Source organism: Anser cygnoides, chromosome 12 (genome assembly GCF_040182565.1).
Source record: "Anser cygnoides isolate HZ-2024a breed goose chromosome 12, Taihu_goose_T2T_genome, whole genome shotgun sequence".
NCBI classification, from domain to species: Eukaryota; Metazoa; Chordata; class Aves; order Anseriformes; family Anatidae; genus Anser; species Anser cygnoides.
Window position 1 is genome coordinate 18767610 of NC_089884.1, and position 12548 is coordinate 18780157.

At 38.6% G+C, this 12548-nt stretch overlaps 2 protein-coding genes across 10 annotated transcripts in view; one reads left to right on the plus strand and one right to left on the minus strand.

Moving 5' to 3' along the window:
* The window catches only part of LOC106039609 (transcription initiation factor TFIID subunit 4-like), a 34786-nt gene that overhangs the window by 18789 nt on the left and 3449 nt on the right, over positions 1-12548 (plus strand). Inside the window, exons 4-6 of the mRNA XM_067004602.1 lie at positions 1964-2057; positions 9234-9296; positions 11515-11596. The gene's annotated coding sequence lies outside the window, so the exon portion shown is untranslated. The remainder of the gene's footprint in view (positions 1-1963; positions 2058-9233; positions 9297-11514; positions 11597-12548) is intronic.
* The window catches only part of LOC125184179 (uncharacterized), a 274259-nt gene continuing 268154 nt past the window's right edge, over positions 6444-12548 (minus strand). For 8 of the 9 annotated variants that reach the window (XR_010834406.1, XR_010834401.1, XR_010834399.1 and 5 more), the window contains 2 exons: positions 11164-11277; positions 6444-9843 (listed from right to left, as the gene is read on the minus strand). Coding sequence is in view for 1 of the 9 variants with exons in the window: in XM_067004331.1 (XP_066860432.1) it covers positions 9574-9843 (270 nt within the window). In the remaining 8 variants the exon portion in view is untranslated. The remainder of the gene's footprint in view (positions 9844-11163; positions 11278-12548) is intronic. The other variant, XM_067004331.1, reaches the window with a different exon arrangement.

Below are 12548 nucleotides of genomic sequence, written 5' to 3' on the forward strand. Positions count from 1 at the left end.
TGGCTGTGTGTTGCAGCTTTTTTAGTGCTCATAAAACTGTCTCTGCTTGCAGATATGTGACAACACTGATATAAATTTAAATGTTTAGAAATCCATAAGACATAAAATATAGATAGTAAATAGGGGCATAACATTATAGACAAAAACTTAATAATTTGGCACACAAATGTTTATATATTTGCATGTCTAGTGCAGAGATTAGCATTATGGTGATCACATTTATGCTACAGAAGACCTTGATTAAACAGACAATAACAAATAAGATAAAACTGAAGCACAGCAGTGGAGAATTCTTTCAGGTCCCCTAGAAGAGAATTTGTAATGTTGGAAGGTACATCCTCTACATATGTCTGGTGGGATATTGGGTTTTCTCTTTATAGACTTTGTGCTAGTTATGGCACCTGTTCCACTAATTAGTATTACAGTTGTTCCTTAGAAGCAATTATGTTAATTAACCAATAAAAGTGAGAAGAAGGCTGTTAGGGAACCCTGAGATTGAGATTGGCCGACACTTCTTTAATAGTAATGGAGCCAGCCAGCATGGGGAAGATCGTCTAACATCTAGACGAAAACGGCAACATCTTGCCAGGAATTTGGAGGCTGGCATGAGGGCTGAGGAAAGATGTCTTTGGAGAGTGTGGTGGGAGGAGCCCAGGAGCAGAGCACGAGAAGATTTCGCTAAATACCAAATGCTATATGTTAGCCAAATATGCGATCCACGTTGTTTGGACTTCCTGGTGTAAGATTTTTTGTTTAAGAAATTCAAGAAATTTGGAAGCCTATTTTCACTTCGACGCAGAACATCTCTGGGAAAGCCATCTCCTTTTGATTTCAGGAGTGTGAGTTTTCAGTCCTTCTAGGATCTTTTAGAGGTTCCCACCACAGTTGGTTTTCCTTTAAGAGACTACCCGTTGTGCTTTACTGTCCATTTTTTCTGTCAGTGATGGGTTTAAAATGAGAGATTCTGATACTTGTCTTCGGCATGCTCCGTCCCCATCTTCTTCAGCTCTGACCTTTACATACTAGAAAAACCCTGGAGGTTTCTCATAGAGCTCTTGGGGGATTTGGAACTCAAACAAATTACACAGCTCTAAGGGAGAACACAGAAAACTACAAAAACACTTCAGTCATGAGGAGTGAAGTGACAGGAAGCAGTGTTAGAAAAAGTATCTTTCCAATTAAAGTTCCTTTCAGAGCACTTTTCTCAATATTTTTAATTCCGTGTATGTGTGAATGTTTTGGAAACATTAGTTTTGTGTTTCAGAAGAAAAGAAAACCTTCGATAAACCTTCTGAATCTCGTCATTAAACAATGATGGGTGAGCTGGGTGGGCAAAATAATAGTAGAAATGGTGGTGGGCATGAACATTTGCAGAAGGCTTATGGCTCACCTTAATAGATGCTAAGGTTAGAAAATCAGATGCTCTTCAGAAGCTCAAGTAATAGGCAGAAGTGAAACATAGGCCTTCTGTACAGTGAATGTAAATAACTCTTTCTGTGGTGCCTACTGTTTCTTACAACCTAACTATGGAAAGTGTTACACTGAAAATCTTATTGTTCCTTTACAAAACATATTTTTGTCTGTTTATCTGTTCAAAACAGACTGAAATGTAAATCTCTAAAATGCTTTCCATCTTCAAAGCATTCAGTGCAGCTATTTATATTAATGTAAATTCTGAAATCTTTTTGGAACTTTTTATTTTTGATTGCAGGATTCAGTGTCACTTCTTAGTACATTGAATACCGACGGCTTTGAACATACAGTATGGCGCACAGCGATAACGTCGCTATGAACGCTACCCCGCTGAGAGACAATTCTAAAGGAAAAGTGATATGTTGAATGATATGTTTTATATTGAGGTTGTTGGTTGATTTTGGAATTATGGGAAATATTAAAAAGGATAAGAATTCTTTTAATTCCTCTGTACACCGCTAAATTGCTTGTTGCTTTATTTATCCAACAGATATCCAAGAGAAGAAGCCACTTTCTGAAGCCATTCTGTACATAGATTTGTACTAAAAGCACTAAGGGACTGAAATCATAATACAGCTAAATGGGTGAGTTTTGCAGTAGAGACTGTTACGTTTGACTGGGTCTGTGAACGGTTATTAAAAGCATATGAAAAGGAAGCATATGTATTAGAATGATCTTAGTGGGCTCTCTAAAATCTATTGTGTTGTAAGGCAGAAAACTATTTAGGTTTCTGGCAAAACATGGGTGAATCTGACAAAATGCTTTACTTCAAAGAATTTGCATTGGAATAACTATAGTTACCATACAGCCCTATAATAAATCTGAGTGTAGCATATTCCATTAAAAAGGACTTGCATATGTAATGTTTTGAGTTGGAAGAGAATGTTGAAATGGTGGCACTTTAAAGTATCTGTAAGGCTATATAAGCAGACTTCCTTATTCTTAATAATGTTTTTTTTCTCTTGTATTTTCTTATATATCTGTTTTTTTCAGTTCCCTTTTTCGCTGACTGCTAGGTGATACTTGGTATCAAGTTGCTCTCTTGTACTTTCTCATGTCTTGCAGGTAGACAGTGTATCATCCCAGATTCTTATGGGACAGTCAGCCTTATTAGGTTACCCAGATTGCTACAGGTCACAGCTGAGATGTATTAGTGGAATTTAATAGGAAAGCTTGCCCAGTATAGGCTCAGCTGTTTGTACTGCTTGTTATTGCTTTCATGAGAAGCACAGGAGATTATTGAAAGATATGTTTATAAAGTGTACAGTGCAGTACAGCTACAAACCAGCTTTATGCCAAATTAGGTCTTGAACCTGAATGGATTCAGGCATCTACTGCAGTGTAGATTACAGTTCTCTGTGTGACCCCACACATACAGGTTGGCCTCCTCCTGGCTTATTTAATCCATCTGCAAAATTGAGAAAAGCAAGTACCTCAGTGAAAAAACAGGTACGCATCTGGGCCCAACTGTCCTGGGTAAATAAATTACAGCTAAAGCAGTGGCTCAAATGAAGGGATAATAAAGAGGAAATGCAAGTCTCTTTGTCTCCTACACACATTTATCATTAACCTAGTGCTGTACTGTGTTTACATTTATTGGGTATGTTTAGTCTCAGTGGACTTCCAGCAGAACAGATGTGGAGTCATCACCTTTCCCTGCAATTCAGTACGCTAGAAGCAATGTGTGGTTAGTCTTACTGGAGGGAACCTAGGCAGCAGGCTTTAGTGACTTGTGAATGAATCAATAAAGCATGTTCCTGTAGGTTTCTGAATTGTCTTATTCATTAAGAATGGAATTGGGCAGTGGAAGGTTGATTTTTGCAGCAAATCAGTGGCTTTTTTTTTTTTTCAGCAGTCCTTCATTTGGACACTAGATTTATGGAGTCACAAAGCTTCATCAAAATATTATGCAGCATTTAAACTGCAACAAGAATGACAGTAAATAGTTTAAATGTCCCTTTTCAGAACACTTCTGTGAGCTCAGAATGACATGAGAGCTGATCTTTAGCAATCCCCATCAGTTGACTTGCATCACTGGAAAGGTGCTGAGCTCCCACAGCTGATGAATGTGGCTCACAGAGTGTCTGAAGGACGTAGGCAAGAGACACTTGGAAAGAGAAGCGTTCATGAAGAAATGTTACCCGTTGTCTAGGGACGTAACCGAGAGTCATGTCTTTCTATGTCATAGTGGCTTATGGCAGCCCTTGACAATTGAGATGTGTGACATGAAATGCTACTTGAAAAGCAGCCATGCTTTAGAAACATCTAAAGTGATAATGATTGTATAGGCATGGAACTGGTTTAAATTTTGGCAGAGTTTTAATTGTACTTATTTTTGCTCAGTCACCATATGGCTGTGAAGTTCTGAAAGAACTTACCTTTACAGATGTGTTTCACATGAAAATACTGTTCCTGCATGGTGCAACAGAGGCTACCTGGGTTTCAGTTAATTGAGTGTGGCAGTACGCCTTGACAGTGTGCTTTCAGGCTAGTGTAACTCGCCTGGGGGTAATGCAGTGTTCGTCTGGGAACCTGTGTTCTTCATGCACACGTGCATGTCCAGCATTTTGAACCAATGTTAATTTCACACACAGACTGGGGACAGATAAGGGGAGTGCTGCATACACAGTTCTTAATTTTTTTTTATTATTTTTTTTATAAGTCTAATCAAGTAGGAATTTGGAACCCTCACATCCTGAGGGAGCTGGGGAAACACTGATGAGCCACAGTGCTGAGCCCAGACAAAAATCAGCTGAATCAAAATCAAGAGCAACATCAACAGTAATACTTCTAAGCACAGTGCTTTATTAAGAATTGATAAATTGCCAGCCATTAGTTCCTAGATGGATACTGTTGTAAGATGTTAGCTAGCAGTAAGTCATTATATATTCTAAAACAAGTCTAAGCCATGTGTGTTATCATAACATATATCATCACCTGTTACGAATATTTAGCTATATCTTGCTTTTACATACCCACAGAAGATCATAATATTCTCCAGTAATTCTCATGAGAGGCAGTTACAGTAATTTTCTAGTAATTACTGTGTAAGTATTGATTAATGTTACCCACATATAAAATGCTTAGGAATCATTCATTTCTTGGTGTCAGCCTGAATCTTGATTCTGCCCTGTTGGTCTCTGTGGGGCACCTGTATAGACAGCCTTCCTAGTTGACTGCAGGAGCATGCACAGTTGCATTTATCGCTGAAGGATGCCCATAAATACTGTACATACAAAGTAAACATGTTACAACTCTTGTAGCGCAGTAACAGATGCTGGTGGTAGAGTGCCTCAAAGGGTGGGTTCTAGTTCAGTTTTCTCCGTTATGTAGTCATAATTTGTGATACTGCTTTTGCATTGTTGTGTTGCAAGCCTCAGTGGTCAGTAGGTTATTAAGGATGGTGAACTTTGCAGAATACAGAGGTTTGGCTGAGGTAAAAGTCTGAATAGTTCTTGAGAGCTTCATGAGAGGTGGGCTTTTCTGTGTTTTCAGGTGGGCATCTTCCCCTCCAAAGTGGATTATCAGTTTTTGTGGGGTGCTCTCCTTGCCCAAGAACAGGAGGCAGTGAGCTGCAGCTGTGCACTTTCTTTCTCAAACAGAGCGTTCCTTAGTTGGGATGAACATCAGCACGTTTCTGAGGAGCTTTCCTAAGCAGGGTTTTAGCACTGTCTTTGATGTCCAGAGAAGAACACCGCTCTAGCCTTGTAGCATTCTCTGGAGCAATTCATAATACAGTAGCCATAATTAAGGGTCATGTAAGAGAGGAATAAGAGACTGGTTGTTATTGTCATGTTTATAGAAGAGCTTATAGCTTATACAGCTCTCACTGGAGATGAACTGATAGCTGTCACTCTGGGAACTGTTTTTACACTAGCTAAAGGGGAGTTGGTGTACATTATTTATTTAGACTTTTACAGGATCCATTGCAAGGCAGGCCCGGAAACTAAAAGTTGTATTCTTAAGAAATATCCATTTAAATTAGTGAGTATATTGTTTGAATGGGGGCAAGGAAACTAGTCCAGAGTGGCTATTTTTTAAAAAGAGAGATGAACAGAATTTTTCTTTTAAAACCTGAGTGTGATTAAATGAGAGGAAATGGAAAAATCTGGTAAGCTGGTTGCCCTAAAATTAGAGCTGTCCCTCAAAGCTGTGGGCACATTTTCTCTGTGTTAAACTTTTCATCGTCTCCCTGTGAGAGTGCCCCAGAAAGGAATGTACTTGGATCTGCTCAGGAGGAAGAGAACAGAAGTTGTACTTGACTCTGGACTTTGGTGAGTCCAGCAAGGTAAAAGACATACTAAAGATGTGAATGTATGCATGCAATTGTTTGCGTGTTTCTGAATGGTAGAAATGCTAATACTGCTGAGTCCAGCTGGGTTATAGTATATCAGCACCTTTATGGGCTCAAAATACAGAATACTGATTCACTGCGTAGCAGAGAGAAGTTAAAATCAGTGTCTGGGGTGGGAGGGACAGGCTGACAGGCTCAATTGAGAAGTAAGATGCACTTTTGAGTGTGGGGTGATAAACACTAGTGTAAATGGGTGAGAGGAAATGATGGATTTTCCACTTACAGATTAAGACTGGAAGTCTTTCAGGAAGATGTGTTTTAGTCAAGTATGTTGTGAGGCTTGATATAGAAGTAACTGAGTAAAAATATGATGTGGGAGGTCAGACCAGAATGTCTTATGGCCCCTTCAGCTCTTAAGGTTTTTAAAATGTTAAACAGAAATCTCTCTAAACTAAGGTTTGAATAGCATATCTCCGTGGAGTTGTAAATAGCTCAAACTCAAGAGCCATTAAAGTTTTAAATGCTTGCATCAACCCATGTTGCGTGCTTGAGGACAGAGGCCTTATAATCCTTGATTGTGTAATGGAGATAGACAAATAATGGACATGAACAGCTAAAAAAGACTAACGTGCCATGGATGAAAAGGAAAAGGAAATTCAATGCATATTTAAAAATATCAAACTGTCATAAAAGGATAATAGTGTCTTCTGGCTTTGGTTCCACAGCTGGGCATTTAAAGCCCTCAAGTAAATCCTGCTGAAGTAAGGGGCTGAGGGAACAGGGAGTGAGTCCTTCGTAGTGAACTAGGACAAGGATAAGGCTGTTACTGACAAATGGTCACCTTTTCCATCTAAGGCTCTTGTTCAAGCCCTGATAAAATTTGAACCATAAAGGAAAGTAAATAATAAGAACTAGAAGGTTAAAAAAAGAATACCCAATAAGAGAAATTTTTATTCTTGTTCTTCTTCTTCCTCCATTAATGCTCATGTGGGATTTGTACGAGCCTAGGAAATGTAAATGGAAGTGGTCCCCAATTAGTGATAAACACTGCTGCAGAGCTATAAGGTGGAATCGGATAAAGGCCTTTACTGAAATTCCCCAGGATGAAATAATGTCACTTCTGTCTGAATAGAAATATTTGTCAAAACTTGTCCTTTGGGGTGATAGTTTGTTAAAACAGAACGCCCAAACAGCAATGCTGAACTATGCTATTTTAATGTTTTCAGGCAGAATGTTCAGTCAGTAAAAAAAAGTTAATTTTAACTTTCTGGATAGAAAAATAAAACATTTCAGTTTAAGAGATGATATTAAACTAAAATATACATACTTACCCAAACCAAAAGTCTTTTTACATTTCATTTCATGAAAACTTGAGGTCCCTTAGGCATTTCTAGTGTTTTGAGATCACCTTCTTACCTACATAGAACACTTGGTTGTGTCCCAGCTCTGCCTCAAAGGTTCACAGTTTGGCTTGGTTCACAATTGCCACAAGAATTAGTTTAAGACCAGAGCAATTAAATACTTTTTTATGGTTTATTATCAAATTCTAAATACAAAACAATTCTGACAAATGCTCTCAAAGAGATTAGACAGCTGACCTGCAGACTGTGCACTGCATTTGCTTACATATTTAAGCTATTAGTATTTCTATGAAGATACAGTTTATTAATTCATTGTTATTTTATTGATGTTCAATTGATGTCTTATTAAATGTAAATTAGATATTTGGCAATAATAATGTAATGGGATGAGGCAGGTGAGATTCCCCCAGGATAGTTTGTAATGAAGCTTCAAATTATTAATAATTCTAAGCTCATAAATAAATGATTAAGGGTGAAACAAATCCAAAAATTCTAAAATAAGCTATGAAAATATTAAGTGGTGGTAAACAGACACGTAATCTGCTGCGACTTCTGTGTGGTAATGTATATTTGGCACTAAGTCACATAGGTCAGAATCATTCAATGCTCCCCAGTCTTTCCAAAACATTATTTAGGCAGGTATCTTCCCCTTGTATCCCATTATTATGCGGCACCATTCTGTTTGCAGACTTTTTGCCTTGACTAGGAACACTGTTAATTTAATATGCTAAGCTGACCTCAGGGGCACTGAGATGACATGGCGGCAGCAGTCAAGTGCTGCAGTATATCCTGCTGTTAACAGCTGGGGAGACCGTGCACTTTTCTGGACAGTCAACTGAGAGCTCTTTGGGGAGAAGCAGGGAAGCTGGCTCTTTGAGCACACCGTATGTGTCAAGAAGGGTACGTCCTGTCCCTTAGCTATCTTTCCTCTTTTCCATGGAAGACATTTCCCAGGTACCGCTCTTATTTTCTTTAAAGAGTTAGCAACAACACCATTAGTATCCCTCATCTGAGAAAAGAAAGAAAGGAGAAAATACGCTTAGGTAAGAAAAGAAGGAGTGTAGAGGAGAACATTCTCTTTAAAGTATTTTCTCATAGGAGAAAAGAGGTGATATGGAAGAAGTGGTCAGTTGAACAAACTTCTTCAAAATGGCCTTCACTGTTGTTTGCTACCACTGCTCATTCATTGTTACTTAGCATTACAGTTCTTGTTTGGGTTTCTTGTTTTTGTTTTGGGGTCCCTAGCATCTATCGAAGGTCTTTAGAGAGCCAAAGTGTTCTTTCAGTAAAACCATCAAAGCTATCCCAGCCTGTAAAGACAGACCTAAATCTCAAGGGAGTGTTTAGTATCTGTATTTTCTACTCAGTGGGAATTGCAGAAACTCAGCACTTAAAATACTGCTGGTAGTTATAAGAGTTAAGTCACGTGGCAACTTAATACATATGAAAAATCTTAGTAACTAAAATTAACTTCCCGACATTTCCATCAGTGAAATAAGGGAAAACCGAATTCTGAAAATTTGGCCCCATGGCTGTAGTGTCACACATAAGTAGTGGTGACAGGCATTCAGAAGCAGATTTGGATGTACCCAATGGGGAATTTTGTCCCAAGGTAATTCTTCAGAGCTTGTTAGAGGGGTTTCCGGTACGCATGGAGCGGTTTGAGGAAAAAAAAAAAAGGTTCAATTTTTTTTTTTTTTAAATGAACAATGAGGTGGCTTACTCACTGGCTTAGACTTTCATCTAAAATTATATTCCAGTTATTTGATGATTATAGAATGGCCGAAGGGTTACAAACTAGAAAGTTGGCTTAATACAAGGTGCAGGAAAAAAAAAATGCTGCTTTTCTGTTGAAAGACCTTGGTTGCTAGGAAGAGAGTATTCAAGTGTTTGCTTATGTTTCGCTGGGGTTTTTATCAGATAACACTGTGCCTTTTAAATAATGTTTTCTTAAATAGTGAAGCTATAACCTAATGAAGAAATTGCAGTAATCACATTTCCTCAAAAACAGAATTATGATCTCTCTGTAATTATAGCATGTATTTTTCAAACATAAATCTGCTGGCTAATATATATATATATTTTTTTTTTTTTTGTAATTACAGATTTTGAAATCAGCTTCCTGTTGGGGGGGGGGGAAAATGCTGATCCCTCTCTCTAACAGGGTGGTAAGTACAGAGAAGTCACTTGCATGATTGGCAGCAGCCATAGCAAAATGACATTCTGTTTGGTAATTGGGAGTAGTTAGTCATGTGCATCTGTCAGGAAACCCACAAATACAGAAAGCAGATACAGTTTGAATCAGTCTTAATTTTTTTCTGTGATGTGCCAGTCTAGCATAGTTTGGTGAAACTGTTGGCAAGTTCCTGTCCATACGCAGATGATGCTTTTCTGGAGGGGGACATCTAAAGGAATTCCTTGGGTCACAAGGTTCCTGTTTCCCCTTCATCTGCTTGCACAGGCTGGGCTTGGAAGAAGGCCCTGCTCTGCCCTTGATGCTGTTTGCACACTCCTCAGATTACTTGTGACTCTTGTCAAAATGGTAAGAAACTGTTTGCATGTTCCTTTTGCTGCCATGGATGTCAGAGCACTGTGAAAGATGAATAAATGGTTTGTAAGATCTCTGCCACTTTCTAATTTAGGAATAAGAGAAGTCTTGAGGCTGGTTTCACACTTGGGGCTTGTCTTTTTGCTGTCAAATAAATACTTCTTGTCCTGAAAGAAAATAAGATAAAAATAACTTCAAACACAGCTCCTTTTTATGCAGCCTTTTTGCAGACAAAGGTGTTATAATTGAGAGAACGTATCTGTCTGTGTAAGAACGGAAAGATTCTAATAGGCATTTAAGCTGTTTGGTGTCCTATGTGCTTCTGGTGTGTGTACATAAAACTGGGCACAGGGAATGTAGTACATATCCTGCAGTCTTCAGGGGCACCTAGAAATTTGTGATTCTGCATTTGCCTTTGTCTCATTTTCTGTTACTGGTCCTGCATATCATAGTTCAAAGTTACAAATGTTGAGGTGAAGTAGAGGATAACATAGTAATTGGTAATCAAAATGAAAGAGGAAACAAAAGAAAAGGCCAATAATGCAAGGCAATCATTAACTGCCAAATATAATTTGTCAAAGGTGTTCCTTCTAAATTAGATGGTGGCAGCATTTTACCAGATCAATATTCCCTTAGTGACTCCAGTGCAGTCTTGGTAGTTTTTGGCTAACAAATACGAAGAATTGTGGTATGTCCTATGTTTAAATTACAAAACCAAAAACTTGGTGAATTAGTAACCCTTAAGTGTGATCAGAAATCCCTGTAAGACTGGGATTGGCAGTGTCCAAGGTTTGGAACTGTTATGCATCAGAGCTATTGCTTGGTTATGAAGCTAGCCTTGTATATCAGTCACAACCAGAAGAGCAAAGCTCAACAGCAAACTGAGCTCGGTAGTAAATATTACAGCTCAAGGAACACATGCCCCAGTGCTTGATGATGTTAGTGGGAAAACATCTATTGACTTCATTTGGAGTTTGAGCTGCTTGTGAAAATAAGTACATTAAGTATTTTACCCAGATGTTCTTGCCCATCTTTTTCTGCACATCTTACCTAGCCTCATTCATTTAATTAACAACATAATGTGTCCTTGCTGCAGCTTTACACTATAATATTCTAATTCAATTTTATTGTGGTGCAGCTGTATTTCCAATGTTGTGTTTTATTTCAAAATAGAAGGTAGGAATTGAGAAAATCGATGTCATGCAATAGAGTGGCAACCTTCTAATAGGTAATAGCATTTCAGTTACATTTTCAGAGGAGAAATGCTAATCTAGATATTTGCTGTATCATAGTAACCTGTTGACAAAAGCAAGCATCTCTTTGTTTCTTAACTGGCTTTCGTTAGTGCAATAGGAGTCCCGGACTTACTCATCTGTGGAGATGAATAAGCAACCTTTAAAAAATTTGTCCCAGGTCCAAAGAAACCCAGGCCCTGTGTTCTTTGGCCTAGAACCCAGGCATCTGGAGTCATAGCCAGCACAGCTTACCTTTGAGACCAGCCTAAGTGTGCCTCTTCAATATCTCCTTGAAGGAAAGAGTCATATGTATGCACACGCACACACCTATGCATCTGGTAACTCCACACCTTGCTGAACACAGACCTGTGGTAGGAAGGTGCATCACAGCTGCATTCTTCAGATGAATATGCAAATTTTTGCTGCAACAGTTGAATATAACCTGACAATTATTCTCTTCAGTGTCTTGGGTTAATTCTATCTCTGGTTGAGTTTAGAATCCCCAAATGGTTATGTTATAGGTAAAAGATATCTGATAATTTAATAGGTCTTTTTATGTTGTTTTTTTTTTTTCTTTAAAGCTATATTAATGTCATTTCTTAGGTGTCATTGCCGTCTCTTCAGTCCATTGTGAATCATGCGCACACAGCAGAGAAAGAACAGAACCCACCGCAGCCCATGAATGGTAAGAAATTTCAGCTGGGTGACTGCGTAAGAGGTTTGCAAGACTGCCAGTAATTTTTTATATTCAGAGTTAAATAGAGCAATAAGATGGAATTTAAGCTTTAGTGCGATGGATTGAGGCTCTTCAGTCAATCAAATTATAGTTCAATCAGTTCATTTTAATCACTTCTCTGGAGAGAAGTAAACCCCTATGTTGAAGAATATGCAGCAATTTTATTGATGGAAAGTTTAATTGTTTCATTTTTCCTTACCGTCTGTAACACACTAGACTTTTAATCAGTGGGAACTGAAGTTATAATGAAGTAAAGTCCACTTTCCACAGTTCACAACTAGCTGAAAATAATTGGGTTGAGACTCCCATCCAGACAGTGTAATGCCTCTGGCATTTTCCTGAAAACTACACTTAATTGCTTTGCTGATGTTGTTAAGTGGTCCTGAGGGGGATGAAGTAGTAAAGCTGCCCACATATGCAGAGAAACAATACACAAAAAAAATGTCTTACAAGGTCCTTAAAGGAGGACCAACTGGTGACTAAAAGAAAATATATGGCCTTTTTTTTTCCTCCCTTCTCTATACCAGAGAGAGCACACAGAGAGGCTGATAAAATAAACCAGGGAAATTCTATAAACACTAACAGTATTTTTATTTAAAGACAGAAAGCTTGGGACTACAAGTACAGAACACGTCAACTCTTGCAATCAAACCTGCAACTCACTTGGCATTTTTACACTGAATGCCAGTTAGCGTGCTGCCTATCTTCAGCACCTTGAGTTGAGCAACAGATGTACTTGTGTCTCTACAGAGGGAGGACAGCTTGCTCGCTGTGCTCCAAAGTGGCAGGATGTGAGCCAGCTATGAGCTGAAAGCCTTGTCTGGGCATCAGTGGGACCAGCAAGTGTACTGCATTAGGCTCTAAAAATGGCCAGAGAAGGAATAACACTTCAGAATTGCTC